This window comes from Hyla sarda, chromosome 1 (assembly GCF_029499605.1).
Source record: "Hyla sarda isolate aHylSar1 chromosome 1, aHylSar1.hap1, whole genome shotgun sequence".
In the NCBI taxonomy this organism is placed as follows: domain Eukaryota; kingdom Metazoa; phylum Chordata; class Amphibia; order Anura; family Hylidae; genus Hyla; species Hyla sarda.
Window position 1 is genome coordinate 444,707,419 of NC_079189.1, and position 25,191 is coordinate 444,732,609.

The 25,191-nt window shown below is 39.9% G+C and overlaps 1 protein-coding gene across 1 annotated transcript in view; it reads left to right on the forward strand.

Moving 5' to 3' along the window:
- The window catches only part of GALNT9 (polypeptide N-acetylgalactosaminyltransferase 9), a 377,187-nt gene that overhangs the window by 204,936 nt on the left and 147,060 nt on the right, over positions 1 to 25,191 (forward strand). The window contains exon 6 of the mRNA XM_056533112.1: positions 2,630 to 2,747. Coding sequence (XP_056389087.1) covers positions 2,630 to 2,747 — 118 coding nt within the window. The remainder of the gene's footprint in view (positions 1 to 2,629; positions 2,748 to 25,191) is intronic.

Sequence of the window (25,191 nt, forward strand, 5' to 3'; positions counted from 1 at the left end):
TTATTTTTCAACAGGACAATGACCCCAAACACACCTCCAGGCTGTGTAAGGGCTATTTGACCAAGAAGGAGAGTGATGGGGTGCTGCGCCAGATGACCTGGCCTCCACAGTCACCGGACCTGAACTCAATCGAGATGGTTTGGGGTGAGCTGGACCGCAGAGTGAAGGCAAAAGGGCCAACAAGTGCTAAGCATCTCTGGGAACTCCTTCAAGACTGTTGGAAGACCATTTCAGATGACTACCTCTTGAGCTCATCAAGAGAATGAGTGTGCAAAGCAGTAATCAAAGCAAAAGGTGGCTACTTTGAAGAACCTAGAATATGACATATTTTCAGTTGTTTCACACTTTTTTGTTATGTCTATAATTCCTCTTGTGTTAATTCATAGTTTTGATGCCTTCAGTGTGAATCTACAATTTTCATAGTCATGAAAATAAAGAAAACTCTGAATGAAAAGGCGTTTCCAAACAACTTTTTCTGTACTGTATATATGTATATATATATATATATATATATATATATATATATATATATATTGTAGATATATATACCGAGAGCTTTACAATGCATTTGATAAATGTACACAATTCTAACACAGTGTGAATAGAGTCTTATGGCTTTGTTTCACTGAAAGAAGGCAAGGAAGAGTTTGTTTTCGCATACAGTCATGGTGGTAAATGTTGGCACCCCTGAAGTACTTCTCACAGAAAAGGATTGCAGTAACACATGCTTTGCTATACACATGTTTATTCCCTTTGTGTGTATTGGAATTAAAGCAAAAAAGGAGGGGGAAAAAATGTCACACCAAACTCCAAAAATGGGCTGGACAAAATTATTGGCACCGATACTGATATGTACTGGAAGGATTAAGATTTTTTAATAGAAGTGATTTACAAATCTGTTTAACTTTCTGGCACCAGATGATTTAAAAAACAAAAAGTTTTCCAGTGAAGTACCCCTTTAATAGTTCCGACTTCTGAACCACTGTATGGCAGGTACTCCTTGTATCTGGATAGAATAGATAATTAGACAGAAACAAATAGGTAGATAGATAGGTAGGTAGATAGGTAGGTAGATAGGTAGATAGACAGATAGATAGCTAGATAGATAGATAGATAGAATCTAAATATAAGCAGCACATCTAGAAGAAATTGATTTCTAAGTATTAATGTGCAGGCATCATCTGGAACTGCAGTCCCCAGGCTCACCATTAGATATGCAAGAAGATAATGTAGCGTGAGGCTACTGAAATGTTGTCTGCTATACATCATGGAATAAACCACATGTTTTAATTGCAATGACTTGGTGTGCTGCATTATCTTCTTACATACTGTATCTAATAGATAGATAGACAAATAGATAGACAGACAGGTAGATAGATAAATAGAATTAAGGATTCTCCACAGTACATGGAGTGTCAGCCAGCAACATTTCGACCAGTTCTCCTAGTCTCGAGCTTGAGAAGGACCAGGAGAACTGGTCGAAACATTGCTGGTTGTGTACTGTGGAGAATCCTTTATTCTGTTGATTTATGGACTTCTGACCCAGGTCTGAAACTCTGCGTGCACCTTTATATGGACTAAGTATTAGAACAGGAGGTGCTGTTTTCCTTCTGTTCTTTATTGTAGATTGATAGATATGAGAGAGATAGAGAGATAGATAGATAGATAGATAGATAGACAGACAGGGAGACAGACTATAGGTTTTATAACAGTCTACGAAAGCCTGCCGTTTCTATCAGAAAGTCCTTTAAATAGTTAAACTTTGACCTTGAATCTTTGATCTTAGTATTGCCATGCTTTTAGATGGAATAACATGATTTATTACAAAACTAACAGAGTACTAGAACAAATTAGTCCTGAATTGACAAGGGACCACATGGATGCCAGACGCACATTACATCAATAGCTTTTTCTCATCAGAAATTCACATCCCATAGTGGATATGCATTTAAAAAAAACTTGCTTACAGGAAGTGAAAATTAAAACACATCTGCCTGCCTAGTCCTATAATGAATTGTACATTTCTGAAATGACAATATGACTTACAAGATAGCAATGTGACCTTGACAAGGGTCAAGAGTTGATGTAATGAAGTTTCCTCATTATTATGCTACAATACAAAAAAGTACTCCCCACTGTCCATATAGTATTTGTAAATATGTACTTTAAAGATTTCCTTACTGTTTATCTAAATCTCTGTGAACATTTCAGGGGTTTTTCAGGGAGGACATAAAAAAATGGGGGGGGGGGGGGGGGGTGCCTAAAACATTTAAAAAAATGCATATTTATTAAACCTTCATATTTCCCCACAATGGAAAAAACGAATTACAGGGCTCTGAGACTATCACAATCTGATACAGTAGCCAGAACAAGTAGCTTCAGAGCAAGTCACAGGATAAGAAGGGACCGCAAAATTTAGGCACATGTCCTGCCTCCGGTACCACAACTAGATATACATTTTAAGTTGACTAGTTATTTTTCCTGGAGAACCCAGCTGATTCAGAGTCTTTATATTGTCAATATTTATTTTAACAGTTGAATAATATTTTTTAGCAGGAAATAAAGTTAAGTTGAGCAGCCAATAAACAGAAGCTCCTGTTCTTCTACTAACTCTTTTCTTCTTCTCCAGAACCCCAGCGATGATTGGCTGCTCCTTTGTGGTGGATCGAGCTTACTTTGGAGATATTGGGCTGCTGGATCCTGGCATGGAGGTGTACGGAGGAGAAAATATTGAGCTTGGCATGAGAGTGAGTTTTAATGCAGTCTAATTTGTGAGATCACATTTTTTAAGTGCATGCATTGTACTCAGTAAAATATGGGCGTAATGACTGAGTATAATGGACAGATTCCAGGTGTGAAATGAAACTCGTTGCAGGAAACTTGACAAAACACATCATTAATAGCCAGGTAGCGTTTACCAAGTTACTAAATGCTAGATTCGGCTTGGACTAAAAGCCATGAACCAAGATCAACATACATCTCCTAAACAAATGAATAGTCTGAAAAAAGGATCTTGGTTTATTTCAAAATAAAATACCACAAATTTTTATATTGCTTTGCTATTGCTTAAAACTTTAATTCTAAAGCTAAAATGACTTTTTTGGTTTAAAGAGGAACTGACAGCAGGTATACAGGTAGATAGTGCAGGTGATGCTTATTTAAATGCTCCTTACAAGGGAAAAATGGGTGCATGCCTTCAGGAGATATTCATCTTGTTGCTATGATGGTTTTTACTTCTTAAAGGGGTACTCCGCTCCTATACATCTTACCCCCTATGTAAAAGATAGGGGATAAGATGTCTGATCGCGGGGGTCTCGCCACTGGGATCCCCGCGATCTCTGTGCAGCACCCGACGTTCATTTGGAACATTGGGGGTCATGACGTCACTGCCACGCCCATCGAGACATCACGCCATGCCCCCTCAATGCAAGTCTATGGGAGGGTAATGACAGCCGTCACGCCCCTCCAATAGACTTGCATTGAGGGGGCGTGGCATGACGTCATTAGGGGTCATGGCTGTGACATCATGACCCCCACCGCCCGCTCCAAGTGTTCGGAACAAAATGTTCCAAATGCTGAATGGAGCGGAGTACCCCTTTAACTGCACTGTAGGTGGCTGCTGCTGTATGTGTAATGCTTTCTCCTGCCCACACCCATAACCCCACCCCTTTGCCTGATAACCCCGCCCCTTCACAGACATGCTGAGGAAGTGGGCACTAAAAAGCTCAGCACATACAGCAGGAGCTGCCTTTGATTTTCTCTCAAGAACAAATGTCGCCTGCACTATCTACCAGTATATCCACTAGTACAAGTTACCTTGCTGTCAGTTTCCCTTTAAATGGAAAGTATGAAAAGAAAAACATAAGCCCATGCAGAAACCCTATGTGTATTAATCTCATGCGTGTTTCACTGTTGCAAGATGTTTTCATGTTCAATGGGTTCATGGCATTTTTTGGGGGTTATTTATTAATATGGTTTCCATAATTTCATATAAATTACAATGGAATTGATAATGTTACAGTAGCAGTAATTGATTCTTGTATGGTGCTACATCTAATGTTGTGGCCAGCTGTAATTGTGTCATTTCTGACTTACCCTATCCTTGACCTTAATACTTCTAACGTTCTAAACATTACCTACTTATAAAAAAAAAAAGCTACACCGTTTTTGTCTGATGCAAAGCCTAAAGGGGTACTCTGGCATTGAACAACTTTTCTCCTATCCACAGGAGATCGCCGGGACCCTCCGCAAGCTCCTGCTCGAGGCGTGTGTATCTCCAGCTCTCCCATAGAAATGCATGGAGGGGACATGTTGACCTCCGCTCTGTGCATGGGAGACCCGGAACGCCGGGCAGGAGAACTCGTAGGGTCCCAGCGGTCTGTCCCCATAAAATCCTGTGGATAGGGGATAAGTTGTTCAGTACCGGAGTAGCCCTTTAAAATGATGCCAAAGTCAGAAGTGTATTCAAAAGCAATGTATAATATATAGCAAAAAATAAAGAAAGGACTTATGCTGATGGGACTTTAAAAAAAAATTAACTGCCAAGTAAAAACTTTAAGGGGTTATCCAGAATTTGAAAAACAGAGCTGATATCTTGAAGTGAATGGAACCAAGTTAATGGAACCAAGAGGACAGATGCGGTACTGTTTTTGGGAGAGACTAGCTCTTGTTTTTGTATTCCTAGATAACTCCTTTAAAGCAGTAAAGCTTCCAAACTATCAATGAAAGCAGTCTGAATTGTATCATTCATGTATATGGCTGTGTGAAAAAAAGGAGGAACTTTGAGCACTGCATGAGAAGAATGGAGCCCTAACTCATTCAAAGTTATATTGGTTTATGGAAATAACAAGTGTACATTAGCCATTCACTAGAGATGAGAGAATTTTTGAAAAATTCTATTTGGCCGATTTGCCTAATTTTCCCCCAAAATTTGGTTCGGTCCGAATTAATTTGCGGCAAATTGCTATTAAACATGGCTATTTCTGAGCTACACAGAGCCTCAATAGGGATGTAGAACACTTTGCTTTGTCATAACACGCATAGGGAGTGTGCTGTGTTAGTGAAATAATACTAATGCTATAGTTATTCAGTATGACATGCATATCACAGGCATCGCTATTAGCCGCACAGTGTCTGGATGTGGCAGGAGGGAGACCACAAGGTGTCTCAATTGAAGATATTAAAGAGATGTTTTAATGTTATTTTTATTAAATTTTATTTGAATTTATTAGGACCCATTCTGGTGAGCATCCAGCTGGCGGTCCGCCATGAGGCAAGCTGACACCTGATCCCGCCCCTGACTCTCAGTGCCCCCCCCCCCCAACTGTCTTACACTGTGCGGAACTGCAAATGTTTCATTTAATCAGTTATGGTTCATTGCTATCGCTCCAACCTGTTTCATTGGATTCTTGTGGGAATTCCAGAGGTAATATATGACAATGACCATGGGGCCTCAGTCTTGAAAAGATTGCATAGATTTTTTTAAATTTAAATAGATGTTGAATAGATTCACAAGTTTAATGTGCCAGCAGCATGAGGAAATCACATGGCGGCACAATGACAAAGCCTGGTAATTGGAATCAGCAAACTTTAAATCTTTTTATTTGAGGACCGGACCAATTGGAAGGCAAGTCTGGTGCCAGCAACTGCGGTAATTCCAGCTCCAATAGTGTATAATTGCTGCAGTGCAAACTCAGGCAAAGCTCCTAGTTGTATCTGAAAATCGAGCTGGCGCCACATACCTAACGATTATATATGGCTGTGACATCACAGGGGTGGCTTACTGCTGATAGGCTGCATGCTGCATGTGATTCTTCCTTGCCCCATGTCCTGACATGTGGATCCGCCATTTTAGATGCCGTGGAGCCTGGATCGCACTTAGTGAAGCGATTTGTGGGATCAAATTGATATTCGGATTCTTCCTGAAAATTTTCCTGAAATTCGTAACAAATTCGGATTCATCAGATTTGATTCGCTTATCCCTACCATTCACTTTAAAGACTATTTATTTCTCTTTTGTCCCCATATGCACCAGAATTGTGGCGCTTAGCAAATAAGACACATCTATTAAGCAAAATATAGAAAGGGGCAGAAATGGAGTTTCGCCTGAGTTGCACAACACTTTGGTCTACTGTTTTGGCCCAAGGTAAACAAAAAAAAGGGTCTAAACTTCGAAGTGTAAACATAGACAGATGGGCCAGAGTTAAGTTAAAGAATGAAGAAAACACGTGTGTAATAAACAGATGTTTACATGTTATTGAATGTATTGTTCATCCACAAATAAACAAAGAATAATATTAATGAATTTCACAGAAGTTATTCCAGTGTTACTGCCTATCCTTACCTATTTGACTTTTGCAGAAATCCAGACTAGCTTTCATCTCAAAGAAAGTGTTTGCTCTTTTTGCTGCTCCAGTAGTTGTCTTTACTTCCTGGAATTGGTTGGCCTTGTGCCACATTTCCATACTCTTCTGGAACCACTAAAGCTAAATAGCTATTTTCTCTTCCTTCCTATTTTCCTAATGTGAACAAAAAACATGTAGTTAAAGGTCGGCAATAATTAAGCTTCAGCATTAATAATATGTTTTTCAGAGTAAGAAAATAAATTGTAAAGCTCAGAGTAAGAGATATATACCATATAGATTATTCCCTCCAGCTTAGGCTGGGTTCACACCACGTTTTGTTAAATACGGTCCCTGTATACGGCTGGGAGGAGGGGGCGGGGCTTAATCACGGCGCCCGCACTCAGCCGTATTCGGGAACCGTATTTAATGCATGTCTATGAGCCGACCGGAGTGAACCGCAGCCTCCGGTCGGCTTCGTTTTCGGCCGTATGCGGTTTCCCGACCGGTCGACCGCGTTTTTGCCTGCGGTCGGGAAACCGCATACGGCCGAAAACGAAGCCGACCGGAGGCTGCAGTTCACTCCGGTCGGCTCATAGACATACATTACATACGGTTCCCGAATACGGCTGAGTGCGGGCGCCGCGATTAAGCTCCGCCCACCCTCCTCCCAGCCGTATACGGGGACCGTATTTAACAAAACGTGGTGTGAACCCAGCCTTACACAGAACATACTGTAGATTTCCCAAAGACACATGATAAATAAAATAGAATTGGCAGGTTAAGAGCATTGATATATTGGCACTAAATTATGTAAAGTGCTAAAAATAGATTAAACAATGGTGTAAGTCAATAATTATCTGGGTGGTAGATTTTGCTTCAAAAAAATGTGGGGAAGGATTCTATATATTTTGTAGGCAGTCTTTATGATTGACAGCCTTGCTTGTATGTATGCATACAGAGATAGCTATTTGAAAACAAAGTACTGGGCAGCAGATACATATTAAATTGCTGGCTGTTGACAAATAGCAGTATACACCTATTTAATATAGTACTCATTAAGTGATTACCATTTACAGAATTCCATATAACTTCTATACAAATTCATAAAGTACAACAGTACAAAAGTGCATTAACCCATGAGAGGAAGTTGCTGGAAACAAAATGATTGTGGAGCTTGCAATATTTCAGAGGACCTAATTTTTTGGGTGCTCCAAAACATTGCAAGTGTATCTCCATACTGATTTCTATCTACCTGTAGTGTCTTCAAATGACCTATGTACATTAGTATTGGTGCACTTTATAAAACTGTTTGGACAAACTATGGATTTCTACAAATGTCTATGTAGGCTACATTGAAGAGATGAATATTGCAATTTGTCAATACTCTGCAATAGGAATACAATATCTTTTGGCTGGTACTTACTTCAAAAGCAATATAAACATAGCATTTGTGTCACCAGGATATACACATGCACACAGTGTTTAGGAATAGCATTGAGCCTTGACTAGCAAAGAACTGCCCCGAGGCACAGGCAGTGGACAGTTGTTTTTAGGAAGATACCTTGTGGCTAAGACCATAACCCATATCTAACCCATGGATTTTCCAGAATTTTGACTTTTGTCTAACATGTTACCTTCTAAAGCCCATAACTTTTTGTATTTCTCCACTGAATGAGTTTTATTAAGGCTTACTTGTTGTAGGTGTAATTTTTACTCCTTACTGGCTCCTTACACCCTTTACCATTTTTTTTTTTGGGGGGGGGGGGGGGGGGTAGGGGGAAGGAATAATTATTTAGAAGTTCCCCATACATTTAAAATAAAAATAAATTGGTACTCTATATTTTCTAGTACCATTCCAATTACATCAAATTCAAATAATTTTTGTTTTATTTTACTATTAAAAAAGATAGAACCATGGAAAAAAAAATCAGTGCATCACCAGGAGTGACCGCTATAATTATTTTTATTTTCCCACCCACAGAGCTGTTTGAAGGACCATTTTTTGGCCATTAGCTGTAGTTTTATGGTAGTTTTGTAGGTTTGCATAGTATTGACTTTTTGATCCCTTTTTGTTCAGTATTTTTCTGGGAAGCAATGTCACTAAAAATCATCAATTTTAGCATTGGGATTTTTTTTGTTAATGTTTCTATTTTTTTGTACTTTATTGGGGGAAAGGAATTGGAAAATTGGGGTGAAATGATTTTTTACGAACATTTTTCTACTCTTTTTTTTTTTTTACTTTTTTAGCCCCTCAATAGGCCAATTATAAGCAATTGTTATAAAGCATATGTAGTTAAATGGTTTGTAAATGCATTACAGTAATATATATGAGATCGGTGTGCTATTGGTACATTTTACCTTAGGCAGGTAGCAAGGTATTAATTGTCACACAGCAGTCTAGCTAAGGCGTTAGGCTGCCCTGACAACCCATGGGCACATTGTGGTTACATTGCAAGGGGGGATGAGGCCACTGCACAATCAACACATTTAAAAACTAACTATTTAGATGCCACAATCACTATTGATCACAACATCTAAACAGTTAAATTAATGGCATCGGGGTCATAACATAAATGTATGTCATGGGTCAGGAAGAGGTTAAAGCTTTTCTGTAGGGTAATGGGTCCTTTTTTGGTAAACATGGTGACTGACGAATATGCTGGAAATCACATAGGCTGTCAAATGGAGGAAAATTGCTTGACATTATAGTGACCACTTAAAAGGTTGCATTCAGGTATCTAGGAGCAAATCATAGGGGATGCTTTAAGAGATCTTTGTAAAAAGTGATTTACTGGCATTTACAGACAGGTGAAGGGGGCCTGATCACATACCTGCTTAAAGTATAATGATGCCCCCTCCTTCCCTGCCCTGTTCCAGAGATATAGGGCTCATGAACCTATCTATTGGGCTAGCTACTCTGTCTGGGGGAATTTGTAAAACCAGTACACCTGGCTTAAAGGGGTACTCCGCTGCTCAGCGTTTGGAACAAACTGTTGTGAATGCTGGAGCGAGCGCAGAGGGCTCGTGACATCATAGCCCCACCCCCTTATGGCGTCACACACTGCCCCCTCAATGCAAGTCTATGGGAGGGGGCGTGACAGCCATCACGCCCCCTCCCATAGACTTGCATTGAGGGGGTGGGGTGTGACATCATGAGGGGGCGGGGCTATGACATCACGAGCTCCCGGCGCCGGCTCCAGCATTCAGAACAGTTTGCTCCAAATGCTGAGCAGCGGAATATCCCTTTAAAGGGGTTGTCCTGCCAATATTTTTAGCAACAAATGTTTCTGATAAAATGCAAAAAAAACTGTACCCCCTACCTCAGCCTCCTTTATCACTGCACCCAGGCTCTGCCCCACTACACATCCCGGGCCTCTGCAGACAATACATCACATTGTCACTCAGCCAATCACTAGCAGCAGCAGAGGCTATTTTTGTGTATTTAGGGCAGTGGAGGCCCATTTCAACCAGTTTATGAAATGGATCCATATCTTGCCCTTCAGTAATCAACAACCACTGTGCTGGACAATGAGCTATTAGAAATTTAACAAAACACCATAGGCCCCCGCCACTACACCCGGTCCATCTTCATATGGTGAGACTAGATCAGAATAGGGTATGGTTTGGTCAAGCTAAAGGGCTCACCACCTTACCCTTATACGATAAGAGGTCATAGCGGGGTATGGCTCAGTCAGGCAGAAGGACTTTTTCCAGAATTGCTTAAAACATGGTTGCTTTTAGAGGTTTGAGTGTGTCATAACTGTGATTGAAGGAGAAGCCCACAGGTGACTGTTCCTTCCTGTGACCTGATATTCACTCTTAGCAGAGCACTTTCCTTAAAAAAGGTGAAAACACACAAAACTGACTCCTACAAAGGCTCTTGTTATATCTTCCTATATAATACCCTCTAAACATATTTCATCCTGTAACAACAGGAGAGTGATTGTGGAAATTGGAGAACATATAGCTGTCTACAGTAAGGGTCATATATGCCTCAGCAATCATGGTGCCAAATGGGTAACCACTTGGCACCATATGTGCCGCATGCCATGACTGTAGATGATGTTTTGTTACATGTAATATATCTCATTGCTCTGCATGATGATTATATAAATACCAGTAGTTGTTCATTACTGGGCAACAAATACACTCATAAATGAAAGTACAGCAATCGGGGATTGTGTTTATCCAATCTCCTTTATCCGTAATTCTTCAGCTGTTATATAAACAGATATATATGGACAAAATAAAGGATAATTACCCAGTGACAATGTAGCTGTAGTTTGTTGATCAGGCACTCTTAGAATTCATCTGCCTCCACAGAGGTCTCCTGTTCCTGGCCATGATCAGTAGCATCTCCTGCAGGCTGGAAGTCAGGCTGCTCAGTGTTTCCGAGCGCCGACCATCAGGCTGGCAACGTTTCAGGAGATTGAACTCCCTTTCTCAAGCCTATCATGTGCACACCCATAACCATGTTTAAATATAACGCACTTCTCGCAAGAACATTAGTTCTACAACAAAGTAGAAAAATACATAAAACATCAGTGAATACAGTACACATTAAAAACAACCCTTCAGAGTAAAGCACTTTTACAAAAATACATTAAACAAGCAATTTTCATTGATCCCACTCGGAGCTAGCGTCCCAGCCTCTGAATTGCATATATCTCGCGTCTCAGTAAATTGTTTTTTTAACTCTTCCTGTCCTGAGCTCTTTTCTTCTTCAAGCACCATCCGCCGTAAGTTGCATACCTGATGACCATATTCAAAAAAATGTCTCGCCAGGCTAGTCTCACCAAATTTATCTTTCTTTTCTTCATCTTTTTTCATTACTTCTAATTTTTTCTTGCAATTTCTAATACAACTTTTGTGTTGATTTATTCAAATTTTAACTGTCCTGGATGTTTGAGACCTTTCCTTATACATATGAAATTGATGTAAGAAAGTACCATTCAGGCCTATTCCTCACATACATCCTCACTTCACACAGAATTTTCTTCCATCCAAGCCAGTTTAATGATTACACATAAATCAGTGTCAGTTTTCAGAGGATTGCTTAATCCAATATCAAAGTCATCTGCAAACTACAGAGGTGCAGAATGTACTGTCACTGAGCTGATCAGGATCCCTGAGCCCATGTCATAAGCTTCGGGTCTTGAGAGTGACTCCGTAAGTACTGTAATAGCCTAAGCCTTAAAAACTACAAAGTATTAAAAGTCTTTATGACAATGAGATCAAATGACATTGAGAACAGGATGAAGCAAAGTTACATAAATTGTAAAATGTTTAACACACATTAAAAATATTAATAAGATTGAAGAAAGTTCCCATCCATTAGGAAAAGCAAAGCATTATCTACCACTTGGTGCTTTTAGAGGTGAATAATTTGATTATAGCTATTTATGTACACACTGTTAGACGGCAGGATCTGCAAATTGTCCCTGCATTTGTATAACCATTGAAGGTGCCATGATAGGTGAACCATTATTATTATCATGACTATTAACATTAACCTGTCTGTCAAATGCTCAAAAAGGACATATTTATTAATAAAAACATCTTTCTTAGTGCTCTGAAATAATGGTAGAAGAGCAATAACAGGCTTGGAAATACAAATGCATGCATTCATTCGTTTACGGTCTGCAGTGAAGCAGCAACAACATGTCAAGGAATATGCCAGCTTAATGTTATCAATGTAAAGCATATTTTCTTTCTTCATAAAAGAAAAACTCCTGGAACAAATACATTTTGAGCAAAAATAACTTTGCAACCATGGGCGGCACATGAAATCTGAATTCAACTAGTATTGACTGCTGGCTTAATTTCTAAACAGAACTTCTCTGGGGATTTGTACTATGAGGAGAGCAGTTCCTGTGCATGCTAAAGAAGTGCATTAGACATAGCCATAGCCCAGTTTTCTTTCGTTTGGGGCAAAAATTTGGTGTAGTGCTTTCCCTTTCAACCTAAAATTAAATTTTTCTAATTTGTACTGTAAAAAGGGGCCAGTGAAAAGTAATGAAAGTCAACATTCCATTAGTTATGTTAGCAATATAATATTACAAGTTATGGTTACTACTAGATTACTGAAGATGAGTCATTGATCCACAGATTTTATCAACTTACTTGGATGATCTGTCCTCAACAGTTTCCCCTAAATGGGCAACGGTTCCTACACTAGAGCGTCAAGAATAGTCAAAAAGTCCAAATCCACAACAGTCAGGCAAAAAGGTACTCATACAGCAAAGGGTTGACAAGGAACAAGCTAAGAGTCAGAAACCTGGAGGGAAGTAAAAGTACAGAACATAAGGCAAAGGGATAGTCAGTTCACAGGCAAGGGTCAGGTACAATAAATCATGTCGGCAGAAGATACAGATATAAATGCTAGAGCAGTAAAAAGACCACAAACACAGGCAAGGTGTTACAGACTGACTGAGAAATATAAAGCCCACATGAGGAGGGCATAGATACAGAGGCAAGGATATAATTGGCCCATCATCCTTGCCCTCTGATAGGCCTAGGCATCATCTTGGTATTAAATGATGCAGCAGCCAAACATAAGAGGAATTAACCCTTCTGCCAGAACCAGAGGAAGATACACCAATTATAATATTATTCTCTAAAATGAGAATATATGGATACTGCCTTATTGGTAGTTTTTGCCGTCTTTGGATCAATCATGCTAGACAATATGCTAAATATGCTAAATTGCATGGATTAAAATATTTTTTTTTCAGCCCAAGAAATTATGTTATTTTATGTAGGAATGAAACTTCTATTATTGGAGATAGGTGAAAGGAAATGGATCAATTATGCTTTATTCACCAATGTAACAAGGGAAATACCAGTATGGAAGATTAAATACATAGGGGTATATTTATCATTGTTTGCTTTGGTAAGCAAGTTCTGAAGCCATTTTTAAATTTTTTTTTGCTTATGTGCTGTACATAACAGAGAGTTGTTAAATTTGGAGCACATAATCAAAACGCAAAAGTCTCAGCTGAGACTTTTTGTGACTTTTTTTTACTACTTTTTAACACCTTAAGGACCAAGAGCGTACCTGTATGCCCTGGTCCCGCTCCCGTGCTATAATGCGGGGTCACGGGCTGACTCCGCATCATAGCCGGGTGGTCCCGGTGGCTGATAGCCGCACATCACCAATCGCTGTAACGACCGGCATTAACCCCTTAGATGCGGCGATCAGTCTAAAATTAAACTAATCTGTTCCTGGCAGCTCAGTTGGGCTGTTTTCGGGACCGCTGCAGTGAAATTGCAGCAGTATGGATGGGAGAGGGTCCCTACCTGCATTCATCTCCATCCGATCGGTGCTCTGCTGCTCCATGCCTGAGAGCACTGATAACACTAATCAATGCTATGCTATGGCATAGCATTAAACAGTGTATGCAATCAGAAGATTGCATGTAATAGTCCCCTATGTGGACTAAAAAATTGTGTAAAAATAGTAAAAAAATATATTAATAAATGTGATTTAACCCCTTCAATAATAAAAGTTTGAATCACCCCCCTTTTCCCATTAAAAAAAATGTAAACATATATAAACATAAAAATATAACATTAATTAAGCCACACAGTCAATTGCGTATACGTAAAAATATCCAAAGTCCAAAATTGCTTATTTTGGTAATTTTGTATGCCCTAAAAAAATGTATAAAAGGCTATCAAAAAACCCCATCAAAAATCCCTGTATGTGAAAAAATAAAAAAGTTATAGGGGTCAGAAAATTACAATTTTAAACATACTAATTTTGGGGCATGTAGTTATAATTTTTTTAAAGTAGTGAAATAAAATAAAACCTACATACAGTGGGGAAACGTATTTAGTCAGCCACCACTTAAAAAGATGAGAGGTTTGTAATTTTCATCATAGGTAAACCTCAACTATGAGAGACATAATTAGAAAAAAAAAAATCCATAAAATCACATTGTCTGAATTTGAAAGAATTTCTTTGCAAATTATGGTGGAAAATAAGTATTTGGTGAATAACAAAAGTTCATCTCAATAATTTGTTAAATACCCTTTGTTGGCAATGACAGAGGTCAAACATTTTCTGTAAGTCTTCACAAGGTTTTCACACACTGTTGCTGGTATTTTGGCCCATTCCTCCATGCAGATCTCCTCTAAAGCAGTGATGTTTTGGGGCTGTCATTGGGCAACAGCGACTTTCAACTCCCTCCAAAGGTTTTCTATGGGGTTGAGATCTGAAGACTGGCTAGGCGACTCCGGTACCTTAAAATGCTTCTTACGAAGCCACTCCTTCGTTGCCTGGGCGGTGTGTTTGGGATCATTGTCATGCTGAAAGACCCAGCCACGTTTCATCTTCAATGGCCTTCTGATGGAAGGAGGTTTTCACTTAAAATTTCACGATACATGGCCCCCTTCATTCTTTCCTTTACACAGATCAGTCGTCCTGGTCCCTTTGCATAAAAACAGCCCCAAAGCATGATGCCCCACCCCTCTCCCATGCTTCACAGTAGGTTTGGTGTTCTTTGGATGCTGCTCAGCACTCTTTCTCCTCCAAATACGATGAGTTGAGTTTTTACCATAAAGTTTTACTTTGGTTTAATCTGACCATATGACATTCTCCCAATCCTCTTCTGGATCATCCAAATGCTCTCTAGCAAACTTCAGACAGGCCTGGACATGTGCTGTCTTAAGCAGGGGGACAAGTCTGGCACTGCATGATTTGAGTCCCTGGCAGCGTAGTTTGTTACTTTAGTCTCAGCTCTCTGCAGGTCATTCACTAGGTCCCCCCGTGTGGTTCTGGGATTTTTGCTCACCGTTCTTGTTACCATTTTGACACCCCGAGGTGAGATCTTGTGTGAAGCTCCAGATGGAGGGAGATTATCAGTGATCTTGTATGTCTTCCATTTTCTAATAATTGCTCCCAAGCTGCTTGCCTATTGCAGATTAATTCTTCCCAGCCTGGTGTAGGTCTACAATTTTGTTTCTGGTGTTCTTCGACAGCTCTTTGGTCTTGGCCATAGTGGAGTTTGGAGTGTGACTGTTTCAGGTTGTGGACAGGTGTCTTTTATACTGATAACAAGTTCAAACAGGTGCCATTAATACAGGTAACGAGTGGAGGACAGAGGAGACTCTTAAAGAAGAAGTTACAGGTCTGTGAGAGCCAGAAATCTTGCTTTCTTGTAGGTGACCAAATACTTATTTTCAACCATAATTTGCAAATAAGTTCTTTAAAAATCATGATTTTATGGATTCTTTTTTTTCTCATTATGTCTCTCATAGTTGAGGTATACCTAAGATGAAAATTACAGGCCTCTCTCATCTTTTTAAATAGGATAACTACTTTTTTTCCTCACTGTAAATTAGGTATCGTTGCGGCTGTATGGACCTACAGAATAAAGATAAGGTGTAATTTTTCCCTGAAAAGTGCACTGCGTAGAATCAGAAGCCTCCAAAAGTTACAAAATGGCTTTTTTTTTTTTTTAATTATGCCCCACAAATATATTTTTTTCTGGTGATGGCGTAGATTTTGTAGTGAAATGATTGATGTCATTACAAAATAAAATTGGTGGCGCAAATAAAAATGCCCTCATATGGTTCTGTAGGTGGAAAATCAAAAGTGTTGTGACTTTTAGAATGTGAGGAGGAAAAAACGAAAGGGAAAAAATAAAAGAATGGCCTCGTCACGTAAGGGAGTTTTGTGCTCTAGGCTCTAAATACCTTAATAAATGTCCCCCATAGAGTAGTAACTCTTGTAAGTTCAGTAGGGTTGATTACATTTTTCTTAAAGTCACAGTGACTGTTGGTGCCCTTTTGGCTCCCATCATCCACTGCATATGCCTTCCATCTTTTCCACAACTGATCTATTAATATAGAAAGGTACCCATCTGAATGGAGCAATGGGTCAAACATGAGCACCTCTGCTCTATTCATTGTCTATGGGAGCTGTAAGAGATAACTAAGTATACCACTCCCAGAGACAATAAGTGCAGGTCATCCATGCACTTTCTAATGGGAGACTCGGGTCCCAATTTCCCATGTGATCAAACACCTATTCTATATCCTGCAGATAGGGAATAAGTGTTATGTGCTGGAATATCACTTTAACCGTTTACATCTGAGATGTTAGGGATATTAATATCACAAAGCTTGTAAACTATTACCAACTTTGGACTATTAATCACTCTGTGAAAGTTCAGTAGAAAGCACGCAAACTGTAAAATGTTGTTCAAAGAGGAACATATGCTTTAATAAGCTTGGAATCTGGAAATCTGTTGTTTATCATCTTGCACACACAGTCACACACTAATAGGGTTTCTAAAATAAACTCCTTTAATAAGAACTAAATAATGTGCATAAAATATATACATGTAACGTAGCTGTTTATCCATAAACTGCAACCAATAATATAGATGGTTTATCTTTCTTTACTAAAGCATCATAATTACATTTAAAAATAGGAAAAACAAAAAAACGTGTGCTTTAGGCAGATCCTTCTCTCTACACTCCTGGAGCTTTTGTATGGGGAACAAATGCTCTCCGTGTGCTTTTTCAGGTTTAGTCAAATAGAAAAATGATTGTAAGCGCACTGCAGGCAGAGTGAATCAGCTAAGTGGTTATGCAGGTGCCTGCATCCATGTTAGAGCATCTTTAATTTCACTGCACGCCCTGCTCTGGCAGCCAAGATCCCAAGGATCTCAGAAGTTCAATTAAGATGAACGTTTTCGGAGTTTCTCCTGCCTGAATTCACCGGCATGTCCCACACATGAGTATTCATTTACAGCTGGGAGTATAAAATTCATAAGAGTAGACGTGTTAAACAAGGCATGGTGCGTAAAAAGCCTGACAGATAAATGCAATACAATGTGTCTAGAAGGCTTCTTGTTCTAACTGAAGCAGAAGGACAAAGCAAACAATAATGATGGAATATTTGAATTTGTTCCTATCTAAGTCTAAGCAGTATAGTGTGAAAACAAAATATATATTTATAAATATGAAACTTTCTGTAAGGCTGGATCACAGACGTCCAGCATCCGACATAGGTGAACTCAACCTAGATCTGGACGCAACTTATACCACAACTGATGACAAGTTTTCATCAGTTGTATGGCATCTGGCATCCATTGTTTCTGGAAAGCGGACAGGGGAACTCAGCAAGCTGCATTCCCCTGTCTGGTGCGCTCTGGCGTGTCCAACCATATGGTGTCAAAATTGAGGTGCTGGATGAGTGTGAAATGTCCCATTGAAATGAATGGGATCAGTTCCTGCAAACTGTGCTGGACGCTGGACATATGTGAACCCAGTTTTAAAGTTTCATTTTTATTAACGGCCATTAACATATCAAAACAATACAAATATGGCAAAAACTCTCCAAGACCACTTTTCTCAGAAGACTACAGCCTTTTCCAGACCAAATTTTATGTGATGGACTTTCAGTTCCCTATATGTTATGCATGATGGCCATTTTCTTTGAGAAGACCATGCAATAGAAGACAATGCAATTTCGAGTGGTCTACTTAAAGATGTTTCACAGTATCTCTCACTTAAAAATATAATGAGAACAAATGGTTATTGTTAGTCAGGTCACTAGACCTAGATATTTTGACCTTTACAAACAGTCAAAATTTGTAAGCAGGAACAAGAATCTGGCAAAAACATCCAGGTATATCACATAGGTAGTGCAAGGGTTCAAGTACACAAATAAACCATAAGAACCCAAACATGTATAATGAACTAAAGAGACCTTCATATTTACAATTTACAATTATAGGGAACTGTTTGACAATTTTAAACATTTGCATATATAGAATAATGACTTGATTTGTTCACATGATGGTATATCCTCACTTGCTTTTCTTCAAAACTTTGCATTTTGTGGATTACATCAGTGCCCTGATGAACAGCTGGTTCCATATTGGAAGGCGCTACTGGAACCTTTACCTTTTCACTTTACATATAAGTGGCCTATCTGCTAGCTCAATCTTAGATAGACATTACAACAGTTCAGCCTACATTGGATATTAGAAAGGCCTAAGACATTTAACATACGGAGCAATATAAATAATAAATATGGTAAACCCTCATCAGCAATTAGGCAAACACATAGATACTCCCAAAAATACAAGATTTTCATGACTGAGAATTGATTGTTTTTTCAGATCCATAATAGGTTTTGTTAAAGTAGACCTCCAAAATGTGCAGTGTTCTTACTTTATATTCTCATGTACAGTACCTTTGTGATCCTAACCGTTCAAAGCTTAGCTTTTTGTGTTAAATATCTATGAAAAGGGTTTTCCAGGAAAAATCTACTGAAGAACAGGATAGCCCAACAATAGCTAATTAGGCAGGGTGCCAAAACCCAGTAGTAACGCCGATCAGCTATTTTGCACAGTCACAGTGCCTGAATGTAAGCAATGTACAAAGCCAAAAGCTTCAGCACCCCCCTCCTCCCTATGGATTATCCCATGAGTTTTCTTTTTCTGGAAAACCTCTTTTATTCAATTATTAGAAATTGCTGTGATTGTCTGCCATGTTACACATACAGTGGAGCTACAGACCAGTCACTGTTTTTACAAGCCATCATGTTCACATTACAGTTCCCACTCCTTCTGCATATCTCACTCATCTCACACAGCAAACTGCCTGGTTAGATCACTGTCATGCTGCTGTTGAGCACAAAAGTTTATTACCTAGCATGTTCTTATTATGTACAAAGACAGCTTGTAATTCTCTTTTTGGGAAAGGTGTAAGTAACTCGAGTACACTTATATTGCCCATTATTGAAATTAATAAAATGTGCAGACTGAAGTTAGTAATTCTAACTCAAAGCGTACCTGTCAGATCCCCCCCCCCCCAAAAAAAAAAAAACTGTTATATGTTACTCAGTACCTAATCCTGATCATGTATTTTGTATGTATTTTTATGTATGTATCACCGATATTTCACTAAAAAATAGCATATTATAGCTGCTCAATGTCTTTTTCATCTTCCCAGAGGGAGGGGGGAGTGTCCCTCTCTTGCCGTCACTATGATTGCTCCTCCCCCTCCATCACTCTGCTGACTCCCTGCTCTCGGTTGCCTGACAGCCCTGCTCTGTAACCCTTTCCTCTCTGGTTTTATGCTGTGCACACACACACACACACACAATGATTATTGAAGATTGCCTATACTCTACCACCAAAGACAATATGGTGACTGTATAACTTACATCTTCCTAAATTAGTTTAAAGGTTTAGTGCTAAAAGTACAGTATTTTTTTTTATGCATACATTTTCTGTTCCTATGTCATTCATGTGTATCATCCTTTGCCAGTCCTGTAATACTGGGACTTGTAGTTTTGGAATAGTTGAAGGTATAGTGTTTGGATAATTCTTTTTTGCAGCAGTGTTGCCTTCAGCTGTGTGCCTACAGCTTTTGCAAAACTACAACTCCCAGCATGCCCAGACATCCTTTCACTGTCCAGGCATGCTTGGAGTTTTAGTTTTGCAACAGCTGGAGGCACATGATTGTTGCTGCAAGCTGTGTTCCTCCTGCATCCTTGTCAATCAGACATCCTGGGGTCTAGAGCCCTGCTGCCGCCGCTTCTCTCCTGCTGGCTATCTGCGCCGCTGCCTGTTCTCTCCCCCTGACTATCGGTGCCGGCGCCCCATTGCCGGCGCCGATAGCCAGGGGGAGAGAAGCGGCGCCGGCAATGGGGCAGCGGCGCCGATAGCCAGGGGAGAGAAGGGGCAGCGGCACCCATTGACGGCGCCGCTGCCCCGTTGCCTCCCCCATCCCCAGTTGTATAATTACCTGTTGCCGGGGTCGGGTCCGCGCTGCTTCAGGCCTCCGGTGTGCGTCCCCTGCGTCGTTGCTATGCACTGCACTGCGCGGCGCAATGACGAGTGACGTCATTGCACCTCGCCGTGCAGTGCATAGCAATGACGCATGGGTCGCACACCGGAGGCCTGAAGCAGCGCAGACCTGACCCCAGCAACAGGTAATTATACAATCGGGGATGGGAGAGGCAACGGGGCAGCGGCGCCGGCAATGGGTGCCGCTGCCCCTTCTCTCCCCTGGCTATCGGCGCCGCTGCCCCATTGCCGGCGCCGCTTATCTCCCCCTGTCTGTCGGCGTTGCTGCCCCATTGCCGGCACCGATAGTCAGGGGGAGAGAACGGGCAGCGGCACCGATAGCCAGGGGGAGAGAAGCGGCGGCAGCAGGGCTCTGGACCCCAGGACAGGCAGGGACAGAGAAGAGGTCTCTGCATCTGCAAAGCCGCTGCAGTTCATTGATTTAAAGCGCCCGCTTTAAATCATTGAACTGCAGCGGCTTATCGGCGGCTTATTTTGTAGCTTTTGGGGGCTTCCGTTTCTACACAGTGCATGTTTCGGTAAAAATGACACCTTATCTTTATTCTGTAGGTCCATACGGTTAAAATGATACCCTACTTATTTAGGTTGGATATTGTAATACTTCGGAAAAAAATCATAAATAATTACAGGAAAATTTATACGTTTAAAATTGTCATCTTCTGACACCTATAACTTTTTTATTTTTCCATGTACGGGCCAGTATGAGGGCACATTTTCTGCGTCGTGTTCTTAAGTTTTTATCTGTACCATTTTTGCATTGATTGGACTTTTTGATTGCTTTTTATTCATTTTTTTATTATATAAAAAGTGACCAAAAATACGCTATTTTGGACTTTGGAATTTTTTTGCGCGTACGCCATTGACCGTGCGTTTTAATTAATGATATATTTTTATAGTTAGGACATTTACGCCCGCGGCGATACCATATATGTTTATTTTTATTTACACAGTTTTTTTTGGGGGGGGGGGGGAAAGGGGGGGTGATTCAAAGTTTTATTAGGGAAGGGGTTGAATGACCTTCGTTAACTTTTTTTTTTTTGCAGTGTTCTAGCTCCCATAGGGGGCTAGAACACTGCACACACTGATCTCTTATACTGATCCCTGCAAAGCCATAGCTTTGCATGGATCAGCGAGATAGGGGCTCGATTGCTCAAGCCTGTAGCTAGGAGCAATCAAACCCAGATCGGACGCGACAGAGCAAGGTTAGGGGACCTCCGCTCGTGTCCTAGCTGATCTGGACATCGCGATTTTATCGCGATAGTCCCAATCATCCCAGCTGAGCTGCCGGGAAGCATTTACTTTAATTTTCAGCGCGGTGATCAACTTTGATCGCCACGTCTGAAGGGTTAATGGCGGGCAGCACAACGATCGCTGCCGCACACTGTCAGCCCAGGGTCCCGGCTATGAATAGCAGCAGGTAACCTCTGCGTCCTTAAGAGATTAAAGTGACAGTGGTCAGAATTGCAAAAAATGCTCTGGTCCTTAAGGTCAAAATGGTCTCAGTCCCCAAGGGATTAATAAACATAAAATTGGATATCCAATAAATATAATGTCTATGACCAGCTTGCATTAAAATTCCTCTGTTGGGGCATTGTCCTATTTCACTCCTTATCTATAGCTTTACAAGACACTATTTAGCTATCTCCTCTGGTCAAATTGAATTTTTAAGACAAATTATTTGAAGTAAAGTAATATGAAAGCTTAATAAAAATATGGATTTGAATTCCCGAGACTTAAGTCCATCTAATGGGATGAGATGATCTCTTTATTAGAATAACAACCTCTATTCCATTTTCATACAACTATGATCATCTTTTTAGCAACTGTAGAGAAATATATGGAAGTTTCTTCACCTTGAAAAAGGTCCCTGCCCAGTTATTGCAATTATTATGTGAGAAATGTAATAACTTCTAAGCAATATTGTATTTTATCAGTTTAATTTGTAGGAAAGCAGAATGATGACAGTAATAAATAAAAGATTTTAAGAACAATCTGAGGCAGAAGTTTAATTATCTAATATCTTTACTTTCTAACAGTTAAAAGGGTAATCTCATCTGGCTAAATACTTCTCCCTGCTGCTGCTGTCTGCTCACACTCCCCAGGATAGGTGGTTGACAGGGTTCAGGTCAGAGGCAGGTCATCTGCTTATGTGGGTATATGTCTGACAGAACCTAAGCTAAAGTACTATGCCTACAACTGTCATTCATGATAAACTTTGCGGAGATAAGCCCGAGTAGGGAGTCTCATCAAGCTTAGGACCTCCTCGGCCAGTACAGGAAGTTATATCACCACTGCTTCTAAAGGGAACCATGACTACCAGCTGACAACAAGAGGGGAGATAAGAAGAGATATTTACAGAAGCAAGCATGTTTGCTAAATTAATCCATTTGCAAATGTATTTACTTTGTTATGCTCTATTTATAGAGACATTATTAGGAATATGGGAATACCTCTTTAAAGGTATAGAAGCACAAGGTCCTTGTATGTCAAGGTTAAAGGTGTTTCCATTGGTGCATATGTATTTTCAAGAGAGCTTTTCCGCATTAATCTGTCACCTTCTTGAATACAGGACGGTCACAGGAATAAATTGGACTTGACAGGTCCTGCAGATAAAGCGGGCTATTGAATATGAAAAAACAAATGTCAAAGAAGGACACTTAGGGGGGAAAACAAAACCGTCTGCCAAGAGATATTTTAATGGAATGCGATTTGAATTTTGATACCGAGGTTCCCCAGTGATGGATGGCAAAATAGACTCCTTTTGTTCTATAGAGAGAGCATGCCAGCCATGGCCCGATTCCCCTTGCAAAGCTATTGATTGATTGGGAGCTGCAGTTGTTTGGCTGGTAATGAATCATGAAATGATTAAGGTACTGTTGGCTTTTTCACTACACAGAGCTGTGAACATATGATTATTCCTTCTCACTTTAAAGAATGTTTGTTTTTTAAAGCTAAGTAGTTAAAGCTGTGTTGCATTCTCAAAGAGAAATTGAGTTATGAGCTGAAAAAAATATCATTGAATGCAATATGTATGCATTACATCTCTACTCCATCCAGGCCTTGGACAACTGTGAAGCATACAGCTACTATACAAATGGGAAACAAAATGGAGTGTGGCATTGACAAGCTCTCAGCTAGTTATCTGCATGGAATGATTGTGAAACGTTGCTATTTGCCTTACCTCTGCCAGTGGAACTACAACTGTAGCCAGTTTCATCTTGATCCCTGGTGCGTTAAGATACTGTACTAAACTTCTGGAGTTAAGATAAGTTATCCTAACACGTTATATAAGCCAAACTTTTATATTACTTTGCAATTATTGGCCTTATCTTGATCCCTGATGCATTAAGATATCCCAACACAACACATTGCTATGTTGGGTTAATGCGCTTGAGATAACCATGGCTTGATCTGTATGTGAAAATTGATTTTTCATAACATGGGAAGATTGTATAGTGTAGAGTGTAGACTTTTTGAGTTCCTTCTCATAAAATTCATTAGACCATGAGGGGAATTCACTATTGATTGCTGACTGTCCACTGTGCTGACTGCATCGTGGAAGATGTATTTTTTTTGTGTTATTTACTATTAAACCTTGTTGTAGTAGGTGTATGTTGGTTAGTAAGTCCATGTCCAGATGCAAAATGCACAGTAATTTATGCCTCTTCTTTTGTGTTGCTTGAACCAAAAATTGTGCCAGCAATCAGTCTTTGTTTGTTAGTAAATTAATCAGAAAAAACATACATCCCTATCTATAGCCAAGTCCCCTAAACCTCTAAACGTGTTGAAAAAGAGTCACCCAACCAGTATACATTAATCCATAGAGGACACAGGACATACCTCTAAGCTTTGGCTGCCCGGTACTTAGTGCATCAGGATGTACACATAGATCCTGCACTCACTTTATGGCCCACTGATGGCAGCCGGTGACCTGACACTAATGCTGAGGCAAAACTGTGGATTGGTGCCCTAAGCATCAATTGGTTTTCATTCTTCTACATCTAGAAAGATCCGAACTTCATTGTCCTGAACCTCCAGGGCAAAGAAGTCTGTTAGAAACAACTGGTGAATCCAAGCACAGTACCAAATAGTAGACAATAGCAAAGTCAAACAAGCAGAGGTCAGGTAGAGTTCTTATGTAGGAGAGTCAGTAGGTCATGACTCTCCTACATGAGCAGACATGGTCAGGAACACAAAAATAGATAAGTAGAACACCTTATTTGCACAAAAGAGGAACATGGGAGCTGATTTTTCTGGCACTGAACAATGATAAAATGATTCTTTAAGCAGCCTAGGATAAAAGGGCATTGATGTGGGGAAACAGACCTTTACTGTGTATAGGCATTTTAGACGGTCAAAGGTCAAAATTCAGTGTTTGCCCTCTATTCAGTCCCACCAGGGGAAGAATGGCGAGGGCCAGGACACCAGGGAGCTGCATCTCCTGATCCCCACCGCTGCTGTTTATTGGCAGCCTGGCACTGCTTTCCTCTTCCTTTGACATTTCATTTCTGCATGAATAAAATATAACAGGTACACAAAAAAAGAGATGGACAAAAAGTCAGAATGGCAGTGGCGGGGTATTGGGGCAGGTGAATATACCATCTTTTTAATTTCGACTGTACTGACTGAGGCATTTTAAATAAAACACTATTGTTTTACTATACTTGCTCTGTATTTATATACATTAGTTAATTTGTTGTGAAGGGGTGATACTGTGTGAATTGTTACTCTTATTATAATAATTATATACTGATCAAAGCAAAGATAATGATAAAAAGTTGCTCCTCTCATTTATTGTAATGGGTACACACTGTGATGCTTGAGAACTGCAAGCTGTAAGAAAAACTACTGGAATGAGAAATTAAGGATAATATCCAGTGCCATCTGATCTGAACAATCTCTTCTAATCTATTTCTTTATTATTTTTAATTGTGAGTTTTTATTTGAAGTAGGACTAAAATGTAAATGCTTGAGATAGTTTAGGGTGCCTAGTATTGGAATGAACACCCATCACA